This window comes from Balaenoptera acutorostrata, chromosome 9 (assembly GCF_949987535.1).
Source record: "Balaenoptera acutorostrata chromosome 9, mBalAcu1.1, whole genome shotgun sequence".
NCBI lineage: Eukaryota > Metazoa > Chordata > Mammalia > Artiodactyla > Balaenopteridae > Balaenoptera > Balaenoptera acutorostrata.
This window is the reverse complement of record NC_080072.1, coordinates 81,893,073-81,917,354: the sequence shown is the minus strand read 5'-3', so window position 1 is coordinate 81,917,354 and position 24,282 is coordinate 81,893,073. Positions and strand designations below refer to the sequence as shown.

The 24,282-nt window shown below is 33.6% G+C and overlaps 1 protein-coding gene across 3 annotated transcripts in view; it reads right to left on the bottom strand.

The window, feature by feature from the left end:
* Nucleotides 1-24,282, bottom strand: part of DYNC2H1 (dynein cytoplasmic 2 heavy chain 1) — a 367,349-nt gene that overhangs the window by 307,461 nt on the left and 35,606 nt on the right. For all 3 annotated transcript variants that reach the window (XM_007191229.2, XM_057552950.1, XM_057552951.1), the window contains exons 19-31: nucleotides 23,222-23,337; nucleotides 20,130-20,257; nucleotides 14,992-15,141; nucleotides 14,001-14,206; nucleotides 12,844-12,999; nucleotides 12,639-12,753; nucleotides 11,923-12,093; nucleotides 10,548-10,930; nucleotides 8,695-8,827; nucleotides 8,487-8,604; nucleotides 6,788-6,900; nucleotides 4,907-5,026; nucleotides 1,381-1,531 (exon numbers count right to left, since the gene is read on the bottom strand). In XM_007191229.2, coding sequence (XP_007191291.2) covers nucleotides 1,381-1,531; nucleotides 4,907-5,026; nucleotides 6,788-6,900; nucleotides 8,487-8,604; nucleotides 8,695-8,827; nucleotides 10,548-10,930; nucleotides 11,923-12,093; nucleotides 12,639-12,753; nucleotides 12,844-12,999; nucleotides 14,001-14,206; nucleotides 14,992-15,141; nucleotides 20,130-20,257; nucleotides 23,222-23,337 — 2,060 coding nt within the window. The remainder of the gene's footprint in view (nucleotides 1-1,380; nucleotides 1,532-4,906; nucleotides 5,027-6,787; nucleotides 6,901-8,486; nucleotides 8,605-8,694; nucleotides 8,828-10,547; nucleotides 10,931-11,922; nucleotides 12,094-12,638; nucleotides 12,754-12,843; nucleotides 13,000-14,000; nucleotides 14,207-14,991; nucleotides 15,142-20,129; nucleotides 20,258-23,221; nucleotides 23,338-24,282) is intronic.

Sequence of the window (24,282 nt, the reverse complement as noted above, 5' to 3'; positions counted from 1 at the left end):
GAAAAAAGTAAAGAGTATCAGGCAAATTGGGGAAGGGCAGAATTAGAAGTGCCACCAAACCAGTGGTAAATTTACCTTTTTTCTTTTTCTTTTTTCCTCTTTTATATCCATGGGTCTGGATTCAATGCTGCCAGAAACCCATACTGGTGTAGACAGAGAGCGGTCCAGGAGAAGGCTTTTAACTCAGACTTGAAAAGCAGAAAGGGAGTCTCAGCGCAGGCAGCTGAGACCCAGAAATGCCTAAAACTCTGAAGGAAGGGAACTGTCCTCTGAAATCAGAGGAGCTATGATCCCAAGACAGTGGGACTAACTCAGATTGCTCTTTTTCTCTCTTTTCTCCCATCAACTGGTCCAAGACATGGGCGCAGTCACAGAAAGTGTGAAGGAGAGTACAGTACATGAAACTCCAGCTTTCTGGCCAGAGGACCAAAAGAGGAGCCCAAGAGAACCACAAAATCACTGCTAAGACCATGGAAGGGGAGAAGATTGGGAAAACGACCCTATAAACTTTATGAACCCTTGAGCTCAGCCTGAACTGTGCAGACCTCATCCTAAACATTAAACCAAAGACTTTGATAACTGGCCACTAGGTGGCACACATGTGGGGATGATCTCAAGAGTATAGCAAAGACAGAACAGACATTGGAACCACAACCCACAGAAAGCTGGCTGAAACTTGTGGCCTGAACCCAACAAGATCACTTGCTAACAGAAAAATATCAACATTATCCAGCAAATTTAAATAAGACTCAGACTCTTATAACACAATATTCAAAACGGCCAGGATACAATCCAAAATCATTCAACATGAAAAGAACGAAAAAAATCAACTCACATCAGAAAAGACAATAATAAAGGTGAAATGAAGACATTCTCAAGAGAAGGAAATCTATAAGATTCATAGTCAGCAAACGGGCTCTAAAAGAAACACTAAAGAAAATTCTTCAAAGAAAGAAAATGACAGCAGAAGGAAACTTGGAGCATCAGGATGAAGGATGGGCAACAGAAATGGTAAGCATCTAGATAAATATAATAGACTGTTCTCAGGTCCTTTAAAATACATTTGACGGTTAAAGAAAAAAATTATAATCTCATGGAGTTTTCAATGTATATAGATATCTATATACATTGAAAACAACATAAAAAGGGGAGGATAAAGAAACCCATATGGTGGTAAGGTTTCTACATTCCACTTAAAATAGTAAATTATTGATTCTAAGTACAATATAAAAGTATGTATATTGTAATTCCTAAAGTAACCTCCAAAATAGACACATAGATGATTGACAGACAAAAGCACAATAGATAAATTAAGACAGAATACTAAAAAAATGTTCAAATAACCCAAAAGTAGGCAGAAAATGGAATATTTTCCCATACCAGTATTCCCTGGATCCTCAGAACTTGTATCAATGTTAGTATAGTGCTCTAACTTATTCACCAGTTGTGTTTCAATCTGATGAAGACTATGATCTTTGATGGCATTTTCTACATCTTCAGTGAATTTAATCTGCTCTGCCAAGCATAATATCTAATGAATAAAGAGAAAAATTATTTTTAAAAGCTGAATTTACTTAGAAATATTTTATAAATTTAAGGAAAGATACCTTTTTCCAAATTTCCAATTACATATTGGATCTCTCTACCTGAATGTCTTACTGGCACCTCAAATATTAATAGAGCAATACATTTGTAGAAAAAGCATGTGTGATGCAGCCCAAGCTTAATTCTCAGAGCTCATCTTTTACTATTCTCTTATAGGCCTATTTTTGGGTCTTAAAGCCCACCAAGCTTATTATAACCTAAGTGCTTTGTACTTTCTTCCCATGACTCTCCTCATAAATGGCTTCTTTTTAACCAGTAAGATGCAAAGATATCAGAGTATGATGCATTCTATTTAATAAAAAGAGTAATCTTCTAGCATTCCAAAATAATCTCTCAGTATACTACTGAAGTCTACAATTTCAAAACACTAATTTTATCCTAAATTAAAGTCTGTCTTAATCTTTCAATTTAATACCCATAAACAGAAACTAAATACAGATCAACTTCACATTTACATAAAACACGAAATATTAATGCCGTTTGAGAGGATTTCTATAATATTATCAATATAGCAAGGTTACTGATAAAGCAAATGATATATTTAAACACCAGATTTTGTAAACTTGTATTAAAATACTTTGATACAGTTCTTAGATGAACAAGAAAAACCAATATCTTCCTTTAAACTAAAGACATGATCCATCATCGTATAAAAACACTAAACCTACTGACCAATTAACTACTGAACAGATTGTTTTTTCTTACATATACCTTTTAGCATCCAGAAAATATCATCAAATGCCTCTATTTATCAGATTAATTCATTATCTATATATAATTTTAATACTTAATATAGCAGGCTAAGCTGCTGTTTGCTCTTAGACCATTGTACAAATACCACATTAAGTTCTTTAACAAAAGAGAAAGCCAATTAGTAACTTTCCAGGGCAAAGTCACCTCTCATACTTTGTAGTACAAAACTCACCAGCTTCTTTAATCAAGTATATGGTGAAGCATTTAAACAGATCCAAATCTGCTTTGTGAGAAAAGACTTTGTTTTTTAATTTTCATATGAAAATCTTCACTTGCCACCTTGAAACTAATACTCATATATATGGATTTCCACTCAGGCAATACTACTGAATTTCTGTATTATAAATAAATTTTAATAATAATGCACATCAATATCTCAATTTTTAACAGTCTGCTATACAATTTCTCTGAGAGGCTAACAGAAATGATACTCAAGATACAGTCTTAACTAATTCTCGTGTCACATTACCATTAAGATACCTGGACAAACACTAACATTGTCTAAAATGTGACAGTCGCTAAGGGTGCTCTACAAACACTATATAATTTAACCTTCAAAATGAGTTGCCGTGGAGGTATTATTATACCCTCTTAACTAGGTGTCAAAAAGAATCACTCAAAGTATAACTGGCAAAGGTAGGATTTGAACCAAGGTCTGTCAGATTTTTTCTACTTTATCATGCTGCCTCCTTCCCAGACCAGAAAGTGCTTTCTGGTCCTTACAAAGATGTCTTTAGAGAACTGAATTAATAGTACACAGTAACTTGTACCAGACATTCATGTAACCAGTTATACTATTCAATCCCCTTACATAAATGCTCTTGAGATAAATTTTTCTTAACATTAACTGCTAATAAACTAGAAGTCTTTGTTTTGATAGATTATGAACTGTATACATGTTCAGTAGTTCATATGTTTACTTGACTGCTCAGAGCCCAGAACTAAGTTTCAGGCTCAAATCCAGCAACATTCTTTAGCCTGTAGCTCCCAGTATATCTCCTGATATAACTGTCATTTCCTCAATCTAATTATTATGCAATTCTTACTTTTGTATATTTTTTAATATTGTGTCTTTTACTCTAAGTCAATTTAAATCCCACCTGGAGGTTGACAGAGTACTAGGAAACATTTCCAGAGATAATAAAGCATTTTAACTCTGACTTTGCAATGGCATTATTATTCATCAATGACTACTTTTATTTTTCTCTAAGAACTTAACAAGATTTTTTTTTTTTTTTTAATTTTATTTATTTATTTATTTATTTATTTTTGGCTGTGCTGAGTCCTCGGTTCGCGCGAGGGCCCTCTCCAGCTGCGGCAAGTGGGGGCCACTCTTCATCGCGGTGCGGGGACCGCTCTTCATCGCGGTGCGGGGACCGCTCTTCATCGCGGTGCGCGGGCCTTTCACTATCGCGGCCCCTCCCGTTGCGGGGCACAGGCTCCAGACGCGCAGGCTCAGCAGCTGTGGCTCACGGGCCCAGCCGCTCCGCGGCACGTGGGATCCTCCCAGACCAGGGCCCGAACCCGTGTCCCCTGCACTAGCAGGCAGACTCTCAACCACTGCGCCACCAGGGAAGCCCAACAAGATTTTTTAAACATATTTTAGTTTGACTTAAACAGCTAAAAGATACAAAATGATATGAGTGATAAAATGGCTAAGAATCCAAAATGTTCCAAGTTTCCTATTTAACTTCTCATGCTTTAAAAGAACTAACATAAAACCCTGTTCCAATAGCTACTAAATGTTTTAATCTGAAAAGCAAAAAATAGTTAGGTAGATTTTCCTGTGAGAAATCATAGAACATCTCAATGCCTGCCTTTCATAGTCCCTAAGAACTAAAGTTCCTGATATCCTACCTCCGTAGTGTTAGTCTCAACCAGCAATAAAACTAATCCTGAACAAGGCAGGATATTTAACCCATGTCTTAGTGCTACACTTTAATAAGGCCCAGAACAAGTTTTGTAAGACACATATCTAGCATCCAGTGTTTCAGGAATGAGTTCCTATGAACACTGACCTGCAGCAATCTCTATAACAACCATGAAACCTAGCGCTCTTCTTCCCTGCCAAAGTTCTAGTTCAGTACTGTGACTATGTTTCAGACCTACACTAACACTACTAAACTCCCACCAGCTCCAACTCCTAGATAAGTCCATGGGAAGGGTGGGAGACAATGTTATAGATCCTGTGCCTCTCCATCAATGATGGACTAATCATCTGGAACCAGGAAACTAATACATGACTAATTCTGCCTCCCAGTTCCACTCCCCAGTGGCCTGGGTAGCTTAGACCTCAGCAGGCCTTCTGCTTGAAAGCATCTGAATTATGGCAAACTAATGGAGCTGGAAGAGAATTTCACTATCGTGCTGTTGCTCCCTCACATTTAACAGCTGAGGGACTGAGACTCAGAAATTAAGCAATTAGTCAATGTTAACTGTTAGATAAAGAGAAAACAAAGATCCCAGTTGTCTAAGCCTCCTGACCTCTAGGTCAGGGATCTTCCAATGACACCATGCCTACCTGTACTCTAGACATAAGCCCCCTTACCTGTGAAGGGAAAAAGGATGGGTCAATTGCACCTTGAGAACTTCGTCCAGCAGTAACACATTCCGTCAACAACTCTTTCAAAGTTTGCTTCATTTCCAAGGCTAAATCATTTAACCAAGTCTGAAAATAAAATTAGAAAATATATTATTTCTTATTACACAAGTCATAAAACAAAAACACAAGCTAATGACTCTATTCTTTTATTTCAGGAGGAAAGTTATAATTTCTTATTGACTCTCACACTCCCAAAATGTGTTGTATGGTATATAATTTTTTATTAATCAATGATTTAAATGAAGAAAACTATTTTTTCACCTCTTGGGATAATGTTAAGTGTGAAAACTCAAAAATTTGTAGTTAGTTATCACTATCACCATCTATACAAACCAAAAAAATATGAACATTTAAAAACTAACCCATTCATTTCATCATTATGATAAATCAAACTAGATAGCTGGGCCAATAAATTAGAGTCACAATGACTAGCTAAGTCCTCTGGCTCACACTATCCTGATGATCTTATATTCAGAAAGCTGTAACCATAGGAAGGGATTGCTTCATTAAGGTGAACCATATTATTTAAGAAGTGAAGATCCCTCTTCAAACAAAACTAATTCTGTCTCAAGGTCAAAACAATACATTTTTCACTCATTTGATTATAGATAAAATAATAAAAGTTTAAACTAAAGTTAAAATAATAATGATGATTGATAAAAATAGCAATGAATTTTTAAGAATCACTACTTAACTTTTAAAAACCGTATCATTTGCAATAAAAGATAAGAGCAAAAACTACAATCTTAAATAGCTTTTCATCATTACCTATTTTAAGTTCTAGCTTTTTACTGTTTACCTTTAGAGCACTTTCCAGTATTAAAAATGGCACAAACTTTTGCCCAGTTCAAAAGCCACTGCAGCTAAAAAGTAAGAAGCTCTCAGTGCAAGGCAGCAGACACCTACTCTGCTAATCATCACAAGAGCTCCCGGAGCGCTGCACTACCCCCAGCTGCTAAAAGCTCTTTCTCTCTCTGTTCATCCAGTCCTAATAAAATCACAAGAAAGGAAAACAACAGCAAAAACAACAAATCTCTTCACCAAATATGGGAGCTACTTAACAAACCTTCTATCCTTTCAACCACTTGATTTATATACTCAACATCCAATAAAATGTTTAGGCCTAACCAGGAATGGACTTTTTACTAAACTGTACAGATACATGCATGATAAGGCATGGCCCTGACTTGCAGTTGAAAGATACCTTTAGAACTTAAAAATTACAATTCAATGTGTTACATCCTATTGCTGTTGGCTTTAGCTGTATAACTGTAATAGGCTTTTGACAGTTCACTTATAGTCCTGCAGAGCCAATTAATCAATAGTTGTACTATAAATGCACTAGTTTCAAGTTTACTTGGTCACTTAAATCATCTCATACAACTCAGATTTTAAAGAAAAAAAAAAAAAGAACAAAGACTTATTGAGTAGTTATGTTCCAAACACTATAGCGTACCTAAAGCCAATTATCTCATTTAATTTTCAACAGAAAGTCTTTGCTAGTAGGACTCCCATTTTACAGTTAAGAAAACTGAGACTCTAAGTTATATAGCTAATAAGTTGTGGAGTTACAATTAATATCCAACTCTTCTTGACTCCAAAGCAAAAGTTGTTTTCAAAATTACATGCTGCCTTCCAAAGACTAAAAATATATATTCTCTTTAATATCAAGTCATTCTGAACCTAACAAAACAAATTATTTTTTAAGATATGTTTCCAAAAGGCCTAAATTAACCAACTTACTCTACAAATTGACTGAATTAATTTTGATACAAAGTTCATATCGTTAATTCTTTATACTTTCACACTTGAAAAAGAATTACTTACCTCTACCTTATTTGACAGAAGAACTTTGTTTTTAAAAGGTACAACCTCTCCCTCTAAAGATTTCATTGCAGTTATATGTTTTGATTCCTCATCAAAGCACACACTGTTAATGCCTACATTACAAAAGCAACAATTTATATGCAAAAGCTTTATTAAAGACATAATTATTAGACAGTATATATGATCACCACATAATACATAAAGTATACTTCATAATATAGAATATATTAGAATTATATTAATTCAGTTATATAATAAAATAGAACAGCTTTTCATAACCCAAAACTGGAAACAACTAAATGCCCATCAGGTGAATAGAGAAACTGTGATATATTTGAACAATTGACTATTTTAAGCAATAAAAAGGAATAAAACATAGTTTTAGGTATCTTGAAACCATTATGATGAGTGAAAAAAAGCAGGCACAAATGAGTGCCTAAGAATATGTACCAGTGATTCCACTTACATTATATGAGACAAAAAGATAATAGGAAAGGGGGAGAGCAAACAAGACTTCCCTTCCCCAAAATTTGCACTCACTTTATAGTATATAAAAAAACACATTACCTAATTTTGATCTTTAGAAAAACCCTATAAGTTACTATTTACAATTTAAAGAAAGAAACTAGATTTCAGAGAGGTAAATTAATAGCTAATAAATAGTAGAGGTAGAGCTTGGAAGCAAGCTTTCTGATTCCAAGAGCTCTTTCTACTATCTTCCACAGGCAAAATCACAGTTATAGATATAAGCACTCTAAAGCTTGAGATATACAGTGGTTAATAAATACTTCTGTAAAGCACCAGAGAGTAAATATCTTAGGTTTTTACAGGTCATAAGGTCTCGGTGTCAATTACTCAACTCTGCTTGTAGCACAAAAGCAGCTATAGACAATAATGGACATGGCTGTATTCCTTCCAACAAAACCTTATTTAAAAAAAAAAAAAAACAGAGCTAGTCAGATTTGGCCTGTGGGCCTACAGTTTGCTAATCCCTGACTGCAAGTGAAGATGATGAAAAGTTTTCACTTCTTAAAGTTAATTTGAAAAATACAGCTCTTTTCCAACAAGTAATATTTCAAGAAAATAATAATCATCGTGTTTGTAGCAAACCAATTCCAAATGCGATTACCCAACTAAAATGATTCAACAACATCGAAGCGTATGGCACTATTACTCTACACTTTTTACCAGGTAATCTCACCTCTTCCTATAGGCTAATTATCATCTACACACAGATGACTCCCAATTTTACATCTCCATCCCACGTATCTCTTCTAACAATAATTGCCTACTGAGTATCTCCACTGGGACATCACTCAAGAGACCTTAAACTCAATAATGAATGGACATGTTCTCCTTCACTTCAGACCTCTGCACATCCTATTCCCTCTGCCTCCCCAGTTTTCCTCTAGCTAAGACCTATAAATTCTTCAGATCTCACCTGAGATGTCATCTTTACATACCCAAAACTGAGCTAAATGTCTTCACAGATGCAGCTATAACACCACATACTTATGTCGACCATAGAAATTGTCATATATTATATTTGTCAACTTACTAGCTTGCCTCACCCACTAAACTAGAGTTCTTTGAGTGTATGACCTGTATTTTATTCAACAGTCTGCCTAAGAGCCTAGCATTATGCGTGGCAGATAACTGAAACTCAATAAATATCTGTTGAATAAATGTTCAATCTTACCAGCAAACAGTTTCTTAAGGTGAGACTGAATCACTGATGGGTTGGTAGACTGGCCCAGTATTTCTAATAAGTCATCATCACCAATGAAGTAAAATCTTGGGAATGCTGAGCGTTTTTCCTAAAAAAAAAGAATAATCTCTTTTCAAATAATTAAGATATTAAAGCACTTTATAATTTATTATACAAAGATTTTTTTAAAAAAACATGCCTCCAAGAATTCATTTAATGATTTCTGACATCTTTGAAGCTGATCAAGTATCGTTAGTAGAGAATTTCTGATTCCTGCATGAGTAGTTAACGTTGTGACTCTATTATCTTTCTTGATGTCAGTCATTATTGATCTGCAGAAGAAAAAAAGTTATTTTCACATCGATTTTAACAGTTTTTGGCTGAAAGAGGGATATGGAGACTTTTTTTTGCTTGCTTAAAACAAACTAGTAACATCAGTATAACAGCAATACATTATTATACTTCTAATAAATAATCCTCAAAGTTAATAATACCCCATTACCATTTTTAACCTCCATTATTGCACATTCTCTTATTTCATTCACTCACTAAACAAATATTAAGCCTTACCTCATAGAGATAATGGCCCAGTGACAGAGAAAGATATTAAATAATTTCTCCAAATATTTAAATAAAATTATGATAAATGCTAAGAAAGAAAAGCACAAAGGACTGTTTTGTACTAAGAAAGAATTAGTACAAAGGCTAATGCGGAAATCCCTAACCTATGACTTATTTGAGGAAGTAATTTAAGCTGAGATTTGAATGATAATGAAAAAGAAAAAGGCACTGAGTAGGAGGGAAACAGTTTCTGGCAAAGACCCTGAGAAAGGGCGTGGTATGTTAGAGAAACTAAAGGCTAGAGTCACTAAAGCAAAAAATAAAAAAAATAAAAAGAGAGAGAGAGAAAGAGAGCAGCACAAGAAAAGGCTAGAGAAATGGACAAGGAGCAGATCCTTAGATCTGCTTTATCCTCAGAGCAATTGAAAGTCATTTTTAAGTTTTACTTAATGGAATAAAGGAAAGAAGTAATGTGGACTTCATTTTTAAAAGACTACTCTGGCTGTTGTGTGAAAAACTTACTGGAGAAGACAAGAATAAGAATAAGTCAAAAGATTAGCCAGTAGTACGAGTGACAACAAAATTACTTCAGAATAAAATCAAAGAAGTAGAGATATAAAAGATATAATAAAATTGATTAGTAGATTAGAATCAACAAAATTTGGTAACAAATGGATTTGGAAATGGAGGAAGAGGTCAAAGATATCCATTATGCTTCTGCCTTGAGCAGTTAGGTGGTACCATTTATCAGGAAAGAAACCAGAGAGAAAAGAAAAGGGACTGTAGGAAAGGGACTGGGGGTAAATTCATGAATTTAGTTTTGACATGTTGAGAATATTTAATACATTGGGAGTTCAGAAAAGAAATATGAGCTCAATAAATAAGTTGAGGAGACCTCAGCAAATAGATGAGAATTGATTCTGAGAGTGGTTAAGATCATTAAGGAGAGAATATAGAGTGAGAAAACCTAAAGCTGAAAGGTGGAGAATGTCTACATCTAAATGTTTAGAGAGGGCTGAGGACTAGGAATCAGGAGTGGAACCAGAGAAACAGGCAGAAAACCAAAAAGGACAGGATCACAGAAGCCAAAAGAATAGACTTTCTAAGAAAGAAGAAATTTTCAACTCTATTAGATACTAGTCAGAGATAAAGTAAAATGAGAAATAAAAAATGCCCATCAGATTTACAATGGGAAAGTAATTGGTAACTTTAAGAAATACTAAATATATATTAGTAATATTATTATTATTACTATTATACTATAGAAATATTATTAATATAGGTAGAGTGGTAAAGACAGAAACCAGATCAAAATGATTCAAGAAGTAAATGACTGAATGAGAGAAACTAATTTCTCAGAAGGACCCAGTAGAAAAAAAGTTGAAGACACAGATGACGCTAATAATGTAAAAGTAATTAGCTTGTATTAAGTACCTCACCATGTGAATAAAAACCATCATATGTGTCTTTGTCTTATGTAGTTGTACTGACCTAAAATCTTCATCAACTCTGTTGAAGCGCATCTGTTCTTTTGGCAATGCTCCACGGCCAAAAATGGGTTCCAAATATACCCACTTTCTCTGAATATGGTTTAAATTCTGTAGGTACTCATCTAACTCTGCAAGTTTTCTTTCCCAAATTGACACTTTATCTTCAAATCCTTTATAATAAGGAGAATCCTTTAAGGACTGAAGAAGGCACCTATTATCTCCAACTTGATTTACTATATCTTTCCAGTCTTTAATCAGCTTGATAGTTCGACTTTGGCTGTCTTCATAATCAACCAATGTAAATACTGCTCCAACTCCCCAAAGATCAAGTTCTCGTAAAGCTTCTCTGATTGTAACTTCACCTTGTGCCCGACTATTTAAATCCTATTTAACACAAAATATATATGTTTATTATTTCAACATTATCATATAAATAAGTTATATCTATTTTATAAGAAGATATATTTTTATTTGGCTTTTCACCATAAAGAAAAAACAAAAATTTAAGTGGATATATTTTCATCAATCCAAGAGAATTACTGGCAAATGTATTAAGGGATATCAGATATCTAGTTCACATGGTCAAATATATACGGAGTTCTGCCTTATGCTTTTTACTTCTAAAAAAAAAAAAAACAAAATTTAAGCATCCATTGCAAAGAACAAAAATATTTAAAATTTTGCAGAACTCAGCCATTTTATTGTAATTTAACTGTAAGTTCCAATACATCTAAAATGATTAGCAACCATCTAGAATTACCTCCTACAGCAGTCATGCTTTATAACCTTATGATTATCTACATATGCTCCAGGATTATCAGCAAAGATGAAAGTATACATATTAGATAATATATTAGAAAATAAAACAGTTTGACATCAAAAGTCCTTTTATTTTTTTACATTGAATGGGAAGAACACAAAATAGAAAGTCTGCTACTTATGATATAATTGTGCAAGTTTTACTTTCACCTGAGACCTATGCTAAAACTGATTAGCAAATTGGTTCCTTGTTTAGTTCTCTGTATTTTTGTACCCCTTAGCTTCTATTTATAATATACCCTATGATTTTAAATGTATTTTATAAAATGCTTTGTATTTGTTTGCTTTTTGATTAAAGCTGACTTCCTTCTTAAAGTAAGACATATTTTATTTCAGATGTTTTCTCTCTCTCAAAGAAGGGGCTTATATTGTTTCTATAACCCCATCAATAGATTCAGATGTATTACTAATGAAAGAATAATGGAAAAATGGAACACTGTCACTATTTCAAGGAAAGAAAGAAATTTAACTTGCTGTTTTATTTAAATAAAATATAAAGCAAAAATGTATGTCAACAAAGGTCAGATCTATGAGATATTTATAAAAGTGATTCTTACTTTAAGGTCTGAAGCTTTGGCAACAATTGTAGCAGCTACTCTAAGCAGATCACCAAACAGTAATTTATCTAGACTAGTCCCCTTAGGAAGGCCAAGTAGACGAAAAAGGTCAAGCCAGTGATCTGGAGAAAGATGCTCCCCTCTCACATATTTCAAGATAGGAACTGCGATCTGTTAAAAAAGAAGAAAAAAAGACATATGTATGTATATATACAAGCAAAATGTAAATTATTATTTACTTTTATTATAATTATCTATAAGATTTTTAATTACTGTATTATCGTATTTAACAATCGTAAAATCAAATTCTTAAAAAGAATTGTATAAAACTTTTTATTAAACATTGCTGTGGATACATGCAAATTTCCCTTGGTAGCTTGATATATTTTAAAACATGACCTAAAGTATTTCTATTTTTATAAATTTAGCAAATGACCTATATCCTAAATATGCTAAATGACCCATATCCTAATTTCTAAGTTATAAATACTCCAACATATAACTTTAACCATAAATTTCTTAGTTATAACTTCTTTCAAACTGAAGCAGAAATATCAGTAACTTCTATGGTTTACTCTATACTTTCTATTTTTTTCATGTAATGGAATCATTAAAAATATATAAACTAAAATTACAGTGCAGTCACTACATAATAAAAAGATACATGAAGCTCCAAACACCATTTTTAAATAGTAAGATAAGTAAAACTATCTTACTTTATATTTGTCAACCTCTGATTGTAATTTCACCGTCATTACCGAATGTTCTTCAACCTTTCTTAATCTGTCATGCCAATTCATCAAAAATTCCTCAAACAGATATGTCTTAGTCCTGTAAAATACCAGAAACATACCTTACAATTTACATCCCCCAAAAATACCACAAAACTATCAGAATCTAAATACTGTTTATGAATCAAACCTAAAAGTAATCCAATCTTCATTGGCCATTTCTTGAAATCCTTGCTGAAACTCTTCATAAAGGGCCCAAATTTGTGCACAGCTCTCAATGTCCTTAGAGATGCTATATGCCAAGGAGAAGTTGGGCTCTTCTAGGCCAAAATGATGGCAATCATCACTATAGAAACAAGTAGTAAATAACATTAATTTTTTAAAAAGAAAAACTGTTAAATATCAATAAGTTTAACTAATTAATATTTACTGCATTCCCTGTGTGTGTTTGTGTGCATGTATCTGACAGCAGAGGTAGACAGTGGGAGGCTATGTCTACTTTACATAAGAATTTTACTTTAACTACTTATGAACGAGCTCTTCCAAATTCATTAATATGCATTTTTTCCAAAGAAGTCAAAGTAAAATTGGTAATATATATCAATATATTTTATGTACATAATACATGTCATATATATATAAATATTCAGAATTGCACAAATTTATGGATTAATCTGAGAACAGATTAAAGAATATCCATTAATATTCTTCTAGGTTGAAAGAATTCACTTCTAGAATGTAAGATATTCTTCATCTAATTAATGTAATGTCATTTAATAAGCGTGGTACTAAAACCCCCACTCACCTATGAAGCCAGTTAATTTATGGATGCATTTACCTAAATGGACCAAACCTAAAACAATTATTAAACTTAATATCTTGTATTATTATAACATAAAACAACAAATATTTTTCTTTGAAGTCTCATCATTTTGCTAGGTTCATTTTTTTCCCAGAAGCTCTAAAAGTAATTGTCCATTAATTTTATATATTCCATTTTTAAATACAATGAGATCACATAAAGCAATATTCCAACTCCCTAATTTAACTTTTAAGTAAATTTAATTTTCTATTATTATTTTTCTTATTTAATTTGCTATTATAACTTCTATTATTTCTATTTCTAGGCCTAACCAGAAATCTGCTTTTCTCTTAAAATCCTAATATAATTCAACAACTCCTAAGAAAGCAGTAGCATGAACACTTAATAATGGTATTTTTAAAACTGCTGAAGTTTATAAGGAAAGACATTAAGATAATAGATATAAGAACACTACTAGCTTAATATATAAATACAAAACTCTTTTTTCCAAAATGTGCACTATCAGTTTTAAAGAATAAACATACACCAGCTTTTTTCTTATGACTTCAAGATCATCAAACTCAATTTTTTTCTCTTTTATTGACTTTGCACTTTTATCAAGAGTATTTTGCTGGCCAGTTTCAATAACATCATCACCAGGCTTTAGTTGGTCCCAACGAGCTTTAAATTTTTCCAGTTCTTGATAATAGATCTGAAGACGTGATTTCACATTTCCTTTCATCACTTCAATCTATAAGCCAATAGAGTTTACATAATTTAATTCAAAGTAAAATCTTACTTTATATTCACATTTTTATTTCCAACATTTCAATTTAAAGGTCAAAAAATATCAGTATCAGCTTTTCAAAGATTATTCTTTATTATTGATTTCAAGTACAATAAAATAACTCAAAAATAAATTAGACCATAAATTTACAAAAACAAGAGATATACTGCAAACATCATCATTACAAAATCATTCATGTGATTAACAGCATCCATCATAACTATCAACAAAATCAATGTGATAAAAAAATTTGATCAATGACCTCCAGTTGTTCTACCTGATTATACAGCTGTTTAATAAAGGAGGGCATTTCCCAGTCTCCCATGCAGCTAACAGCCATAAGACTAAGTTCTGGTCAATAGAATATGAGTGTAATAGATGTGTACAACTTCCAGATTGTACCCTTAAAAGATACCATACACAGTAGGTAAATAAATTTATTCATAAGAAAGACTGAAAATAATGTCACATACATTCCTGGTACAGTAGGAAGCAAAGATAAACTATGCGACATGATCATCATTTATACAAAGTGTTTTACTGTATGGAAGTACTGAGGGAGGTCAATTTCATCAGCAATATATTGGGTTGGCCAAAAAGTTCCTTGAGGTTTTTCCATAAGATGTTACAGAAAACCTGAGCTTATAAATTCTTATAAACCTGAGCTATAATGGAATAAAGATAAGCAAGAAATCTTAAATGAGAAAAAAACTGTTTCCATTTTAACAAAATGACCAAAAGGTTCTTACCTGATCTTTAATCATAAGTTGGTGACTTTCCATCATCAACTCAAATTTATCCCACTTAGCTTTCAGATTACTAATTGTTTCTAAACCTCCACCTGCCACAGTCCGTAAAAGTCTGTTTTTATCTTCAGCTTCTTGAAATAAGGGCAAAATCTAAAAGTTAAAAAATGACATGTGAAAAACAACATATTTTATCAAATTTATTAAGATTCCATTTATTTAAAATTGTTTCATGATTTGCTTTTTAAATCAAGATTTTTGCTTTTACATAATTTGTTGGTTTTTGCTTTTGTTTTTGGTTATTTAGTAACGTATTGTTTAGTCTCCATGTGTTTGTGTTTTTTACGTTTTTTTCCCTGTAATTCATTTCTAATCTCATAGTGTTGTGGTCAGAAAAGATGCTTGATATGATTTCAATTTTCTTAAATTTACTGAGGCTTGATTTGTGACCCAAGATGTGATCTATCCTGGAGAATGTTCCATGCGCACATGAGAAGAACGTGTAATCTGCTGTTTTAGGATGGAATGTCCTATAAATATCAATTAAATCTGTCTGGTCTATTGTGTTATTTAAAGCTTTTGTTTCCTTATTTATTTTCACTTTGGATGACCTGTCCATTGGTGTAAGTGAGGTGTTAAAGTCCCCCACTATTACTGTGTTACTGTCGATTTCCTCTTTTATAGCTGTTAGCAGTTGCCTTATGTGTTGAGGTGTTCCTATGTTGGGTGCATATATATTTATAATTGTTATATCTTTATCTTGGATTGATCCCTTGATCATTATGTAGTGTCCTTCCTTGTCTCTTGTAACATTCTTTATTTTAAAGTCAATTTATCTGATATGAGTATTGCTACTCCAGCTTTCTTTTGATTTCCATTTGCATGGAGTATCTTTTTCCATCCCCTCACTTTCAGTCTGTATGTGCCCCTAGGTCTGAAGTGGATCTCTTGTAGACAGCATATATATGGGTCTTATTTTTGTATCCATTCATCAAGCCTGTGTCTTTTGGTTGGAGCATTTAATCCATTCACGTTTAAGGTAATTATCGCCATGTATGTTCCTATGACCGTTTTCTTAATTGTTTTGGGTTTGTTTTTGTAGGTCCTTTTCTTCTCTTGTGTTTCCCACTTAGAGAAGTTCCTTTAGCATTTGTTGTAGAGTTGGTTTGGTGGTGCTGAATTCTCTTAGCTTTTGCTTGTGTGTAAAGCTTTTGATTTCTCCATCAAATCTGAATGAGATCCTTGCCGGGTAGAGTAATCTTGGTTGTAGGTTCTTCCCTTTCATCACTTTAAGTATATCATGCCACTTCCTTCTGGCTTGTGGAGTTTCTGCTGAGAAATCAGTTGTTAACCTTATGGGAGTTCCCTTGTATGTTATTTGTCATTTTTCCCTTGCTGCTTTCAATAATTTTTCTTTGTCTTTAATTTTTGCCAATTTGATTACTATGTGCCTTGGCATGTTTCTCCTTGGGTTTATCCTGTATGGGACTCTATATCCTTTCCCATGTTAGGGAAGTTTTTGACTATAATCTTTTCAAATATTTTCTCAGGTCCTTTCTCTCTCTCTTCTCCTTCTGGGACCCCTATAATGCGAATGTTGTTGTGTTTAATGTTGTCCCAGAGGTCTCTTAGGCTGTCTTCATTTCTTTTCATTCTTTTTTCTTTATTCTGTTCCGCAGCAGTGAATTCCAACATTCTGTCTTACAGGTCACTTATCCGTCCTTCTGCCTCAGTTATTCTGCTATTGATTCCTTCTAGTGTAGTTTTCATTTCGGTTTTCATTTCGGTTGTTCATCTCTGTTTGTTTGTTCTTTAATTCTTCTAGGTCTTTGTTAAATATTTCTTGCATCTTCTCGATCTTTGCCTCCATTCTTTTTCCGAGGTCCTGGATCATCTTCACTATCATTATTCTGAATTCTTTTTCTGGAAGGTTGCCTATCTCCACTTCATTTAGCTGTTTTTCTGGGGTTTTATCTTGTTCCTTCATCTGGTACATAGCCCCCTGCCTTTTCATCTTGTCTACCTTTCTGTGAATGTGGTTTTTGTTCCTCAGGTTGCAGGATTGTAGTTCTTCTTGCTTCTGCTCTCTGCTCTCTGGTGGATGAGGCTATCTAAGAGGCTTGTGCAAGTTTCCTGATGGGAGGGACTATACATAATTTGTTAAATTCCTGGATATAAAGTTTCTAACATTATTATATGCAAACTCAACCAAGACACTCAAACATCAAAAGTTAAAAAGGATAATAAAAGTGGTAATATGAAACTGAATTAAATCATGAATATAGGAAGACAATACTATAGCTGTTCAAAGTGAAGTTTTTATTATAAAAGTTCCATTCATAAGAAAATGCTAAAGAGGCTTCTAAAATTAGTGACTATCTAAAAGCATAGATTAACTAAATTATCCTACTTAACAGAGAAGGGTAAGTCATGGAAAAAAAGGTACTTAAGAAAGGGAAAACTGAAGAATCGGAACCAAACTCCTGTATTCAGCTTCCGCTTGAAATGCCCTGAGCTGTGTATAATGAGCAGTCTGTTAAACAGTCTAGGTGTAGGTCAGTAAGTGCTAAACTACTCAAATTGCTTCTAGGCCTTTTAAAGCACCATAAAACAACAGTGTCCTATAATTTATACTTGTACTTTTTCTACTCAACAAAGCAATAATATCTACTGAAAGATATTTAAAAATCACTGTGCAAATATAATAGACAAAAAAATAAATAAATAAAACATATCTCAATGACCAGCTTGCAATTTCTGGGCAGGATCAGTTTCACCTGAGAGACAGAAAAACAATGGACCAAGAATCCATGTTGTACTAGGAAAATCAGTGACAGAAAAAATAGAGCAGGATTCTAATTTCCTATATGTGAACAGAACTTAGCCTGTGAAGACATTACAACAGTTTTCAAGTATACCTGCATGCATTCCTACTTCTTCAAATCCACGTGCCAACAGAGAGACATACCAAAACACAATTCTGTAACATCTTGCTGCTTAAAACCCAGCAACGACTCCTCAGTGTCCACAAAATCAAACCTAAGATCCTTAATGTGACTCACATGACCTAGATTCTGCCTGGCTCTTTATACTGTCTCGTGTCACTTCCTGCCTCACGTGTTGCTCCCAAATACATCTATTTCTCATAGTTTTTGTGATGACACACTTTCATCCCACTTCATTATCAATCTCCTTAGCTGCCTCCATCTATGCTTGAACTCTAAACTTCAGAAAGCTCAAACCTGGTCCTATAACCTCTACAGTTTGTTATCAACCAGATGATCTAGTTCAATCCTGTGGCTTTAAACATCATGAATCTTAAGATGACTTCCAAATTTATATCTCTAGTCTTCACCTTTACTCTAAATTCCATACTCCTCATTCTACCTGACATCTCAATCCCCACCACTTCCAATCTCCAAACAACTCCCCTCTCTAGTCATCCTCATCTCAGTAAATGTTACCATTAGCTTCCCAGCTGCCCAAGCCCAAAACCTAGGAGACATGTTTATTGCTTTTTCTCTAAGCTCCGTCTACTTCTAATACATCAGAAGACCTTGGTGCTAACTCTAAAGTGCATCATCAATTTCTCCGGTTCTCTCCACCTCCTCTGCTACTCCATGGTACAAGCTTCCATCATCTCTTGTATACCAGTTGCAATATCATACTAACTGGACTCTTTGCTACTGTTGTCTCCCTCCAATCCATTCTTTACAGAGCAGCCAGAGTAATCACTTCAAAATGTAAACCAGACCGTATCCCTTCTCTGCTTAAATCCCTGTAAGGACTTTTCTATTACTTTCAGAAAAAAACCCCAAAATCCTTATGATTGTTTAAAAGTACCTTCATAATCTGGCCCTTGCCTACCTCTCCAATTTCACCTCAAACCATTTTTTCCTTCAATAATATGGCTTTCTTGATAACTAAGTTTCTTGACAATATTTTCACCTATCTTCCTTAGGCATACCAAACTCCTTCTCTACCTTAAGATCTTTGTATTTGTTGTTCTATCTGCCCCCTAAATCTCGGAATGGTTGCCTCCTTAAGTTTTTCAGGTCTCAGTGCAGATAGATGTCATCTATCTGATAAGGTATCCACGATTGCCCACTCTAAGAAACACGCCCCAGTTTATCATGCACTGCTCTAGCTCCTCTTGCTCCTCTCTTTCTCTCTGTCTCTGTCTCTCCCTCTCTCTCTCTCTGACACACACACACACACACACACACAAACACACACACACACGAATGCAAATTTCATGAGAATAGAGCATGTTCATAGCTGTAGCCACAACTCTTAGCACAATGCCTAGAATATATCAGGTGATCTATAAGTATCTGTCAAATAAATAAATGAATGAACGTCTCTGCTAAATCAAGCTAACTGCCACAGCTCATAATGCTATTCCTTCTTTAGTTATTTCCTTCTACTAGACAAGTACATTATTTTATTTGCCTTTAAATCCTCTTTATACATTTAAGCCTTCCATATAAAAGTTTACAATTCCTTCCACCACAAAGGTATATTATTTCACTTACCTCTAATCTATCTAATAATTTTAAGCCTATCACACAATAGGAACATATAAAACTTTGTATTCTATTTTGAATTATTTCTCCTCCTTCTTCTAAACATAACTAAGATCATCTATAATATGTTCTATAAAATTTTGACTTGCTTATTCTAGGCTCTAGCCTTCTAGATACTGTTTTTATGAATCCTTCACCACTTCTTTTATCTTTGTCTCTAATTATGAGCTCCTCCATCATATGTGAGAGTGTGTGTGTGTGTGTGTGTGTGTGTGTGTGTGTGTTCCTAATTCAGCTCTAACTTCATACTTCAGCATCTTAAAAGCACAACCCTGGAAGTAACAGCATGAATTATTTAAGTTTAGTTTTATTCTAATAAGCCACATCATAAAAGAGAGCACAAATACTTCTGAAAATAATAATAAGCATTATTGTTACTGTTTCATTACACCAACATAACATCAAGAGTCCAATCATGAACTGATCAATTGGACTAGATTTTATAGACTTCCTTATAATATTGCAATTATATGATATTTCTAAATAGTCACATAAAATTACCTAATTTAATCATCCCCAGTACAGTAAAAGAATAAATTACTTTGTGATTCTCACCTCTGGCTTCCGTTCTTGTAGCTTACTATATTGTAAATTTGCATTACCTATCTCTTCCACAGACTGAGGCATAATTGTTAAGACTGCCATAGCTTCAGTAACGAATGTATCAATTTCATGTAAATGAGCTGAAATAGGTAACATTGAAATATAAAAAAGTTATTATTAACACCAAAAATATTTAATTACATAATTTCTAAATCAAGGAATGTTAGAAGTAATCACTATATGAAATACATTAAATCCTAAGTAGCCATTTGCTTTCATAAAGCAAAATTCAAAATGTAGAATAAGCAAAGAAATTTCTTCTCATGAAACTGTAATTGTTTTACATGACACTTAAAATTTTTGAGAAGAAATTTAAAATGTACTCACTCTTAGTAAATTTTACTGAAAATTGGTAACTTTTTCAGTCTTTTAAATAATATGCTAAAACACCACAGCTTAAAGGAAAAAAGAAACACTGATATTTTGGAAAATAGTACAGGCATACCTCGTTTTATTGTGCTTCACTTTATTGTGCTTTGCAGATATTGCAGTTTTTACAAATTGAAGGTCTGTGGCAACTCTGCATGGAGCAAGTTTATCAGTGCCATTTTTCCAACAGCATTTGCTTGCTTCATGCCTCTGTGTCACGTCTTGGTAATTGTCCCAATATTTCAGACTTTTCCATTATTAATTACATTTGTTATGGTGATCTGTGATCAGTGATCTTTGATGTTACTATTGTAATTGTTTTGGGGCACCATGAACCACACCCACGTAAGACAGTGAACTTAACTGACAAATGTCGTATATATTCTAACTGTTTCACCTCTCTCTTCCCTGAGACACAAACATATTGAAATTGGGCCAATTAATAAGGCTACAATGGCCCCTGAGTATTCAAGTGAAAGAAAGAGTGCTCTCACTTTAAACCAAAAGCTAGAAATGATTAAGCTTAGTGAGGAAGGCACGTCTAACGACAAGACAGGCCAAAAACTAGGCCTCTTGCACCAAACAGTTAGCCCAGGAAAAGTTCTTAAGGGAAATTAAATATGCTGTACTCCAGTGAACACAAATGATAAGAAAGCAAAACAGGATTACTGTTTATATGGAGCAAGTTTTAGTGATCTGGATAGAAGATCAAACCAGCTACAATAGCCCCTTAAGCCACAGCATAATCCAGAGCAAGGCCCCAACTGTCTTCAATTATATAAAGACTGAGAAAGGTGAGGAAGCTGCAGAAGAAAATTTGAAGCTAACAGAGGTTGGTTCATGAGATTTAAAGAAAGAAGCAATCTCCACAACATAAAAAGTACAAGATAAAGCAGCATGTGTTGATACACGAGCTGCAGCAAGTTATCCAGATGATCTAGCTAAGACAGTTAACGAAAGCTGCTCCACTAAACAACAGATTTTCAATGGAGATGAAGAAGCCTTCTATTAGAAGAAGATACCATCGAGGACTTTCACAGCTAGAGAGAAGTCAATGCCTGGATTCAAAGATTCAAAAGACAGGCTGACTCTCTTGTTAGAGGCTAATGCAGCTGGTAACTTTAAGTTGATTCCAATGCTCATTTGCCATTCAAAAAATCATAGCACCTTTATTTTGAATCTATTTTCCCTCTGCTCCAGAAATGGAACAACAAAGCCTGATGACAGCACATCTGTTTACAATATGGTTTACTGAATATTTTAAGCTCACTGCTGAGAGCTACTGCTCAGAAAAAAAAGATTCCTTTCAAAATACAACTGCTCATTGACAATGCACCTGGTCTCCCAAGTGCTCTGATGGAGATGTACAAGATTCATGTTGTTTTCATGCCTGCTAACACAACATCCATTCTGCCGCTCATGGATCAATAAGTAATTTCAACATTCAAGTCTTATTATTTAAGAAATACATTTCATAAGGCTATAGCTGCAACAGAGAGTGATTTCTCTGATGCATCTGGGCAGAATAAATTGAAAATCTTCTGAAAGGGATTCACCATTCCAGATGCCATTAAGAGCATTCGTGATTCATGGAAAGAGGTCAAAATATCAATGTTAACAGGAGTTTGGAAGAAGTTGATTCCAACCCTCATGGATGACTTTGAGGGATTCAAGACTTCAGTGGAGGAAGTAACTAAAGATAAGATAAAAATAGCAAGAGAACTAGAATTAGAGGTGGAGCTTAAAGATGTGAATGAATTCCTGCAATCTCATGATAAAACTTTCACAAATGAGGAGTTGCTTCTTATGGATAAGCAAAGAAAGTGGTTACTTGTAATTTTGAGAATCTAGTCCTGGTGAAGATGCTGTGAAGATTGTTGAAATGACAACAAAGGATTTAGAATATTGAATAAACTTAGTTAATGAAGCAGCAGCAGGGTTTGAGGAGGCTGACTCCAATTCTGAAAGAAGTATTACTGTGGGTAAAATGCTATCAAACAGCATTGCACGCTACAGAGAAAGGAAGAGTCAATCGATGCAGCACACTTCAGTGTTGTCTTATTTTAAGAAACTGCCACGGCCACCCCACCCTTCAGCAACCACCACCCTGATCAGTCAGCAGCCATCAACGTCAAGGCAAGACCCTCCACCAGCAAAAAGATTATGACTCACTGAAGGCTCAGGTGATGGTTAGCATTTTTTAGCAATAAAGCATTTTTTAACTAAGGTATGTAAATTGTTTATTCAGACATAATGCTTACTGCACACTTAACAGACTACAGTATATGTAAACATAACTTTTATATGAACTGGGAGACCAAAAAGTTCCCATGGCTCTCTTTATCACAATATTCTTTATTGCAGTGGTCTGGAACTAAACCCACAATATCTCCAAGTTATGCCTGTAGTCATTTGAAGAGATAAGGATAAATACATTATACCAGAATTACCTCCTTTCTCAGTAGCATATGCAACAAACTGATACTAGCTCACACTGCAAATAATAAAAAATGCCTTCAATTTTTAGACCTCTCAGGAGTTGAATATGGAGTTTCCTACTTTATTAAAATTACTTTAAGCACATTTTATTTCATATTACTTTCTAGATTATCTTTTATTTTAATCATCATTGAGATTCATATTTCATAACTATAAAAATGTAAAAGTGTCTTTACCTTGAATGGACTTCTTCAAAGAAAGAACAAGCACGTCAAATAACTTCTGGATGAGATCATCAATCACAGTCTTCACAGGGTTACAATTAATATTTAAACAATCTACCTTGACAGTACTGAAAAATGCCAAAGGACATATTTTGACATGAAAAAGACTAATTACAGGAAAAGAGTCTCATTATAATATGATTTTGTGTAATACATTTTACAATATCACCCAAACATATTATTGTGATCTTTAAGCACATTTAGATTTCATTTAGCAAAAATGCCTTACACATACTAATATGAAGTTTTTCATTAAACAATGACTTTGTTATAATACTACAGTTTTTAATAATCCAATGTATCAGTTTAAAAAAAAAGCAGCACATTATGAATTACTAAAGTATCAACATGAATATATTTAAATTTTTACATGCTTTACTTGTCACAGTATGTAACGTACTTATTTAAAGATTTATAAAATAAATTACTATCCTGTAGTCAAAGTACAAGCAATAATGATAGGGAAAATAAAACAAACATAGAAAGTGAATATAGATTATGAAGACACTAAAGCAATAAAACATACCATTTTATACCTATCTAATTCACAAAAATGCAATGAATTGTTAATTCATATCTTCAATCATGGGCAAATAGAGAACTCTCAGAACTGTTGGTCAGAGTATAAAATAATACAACTTTTGCAAGGGCAATTTACTTACATCAAATAATTTTAAAATAGATATATTCTTTTATCTTAGTAACTTCACTTTTAGAATTTATCCTAAGGAGATTTTCAGGGCAGACTCCAAGATTTACATACAGGTATCTTCTTCAAAGTATTAATTATAATAGTGAAAAAATAGAAGTAAACTAAATACCAGAATGGCTAAATAAATTATTATATATCTATACAATTTAAAATCATTATTTTTGAGGACCAGATAATGACATGGTGAAATACTAATGATTAGTGTTAAATAAAAATAGCAGGATACAGTATGATCCAAATTTTGTAAGCAGATGTACTAATATGTCCAAAACATCAAATATTAACAGCAATTGTCATTATG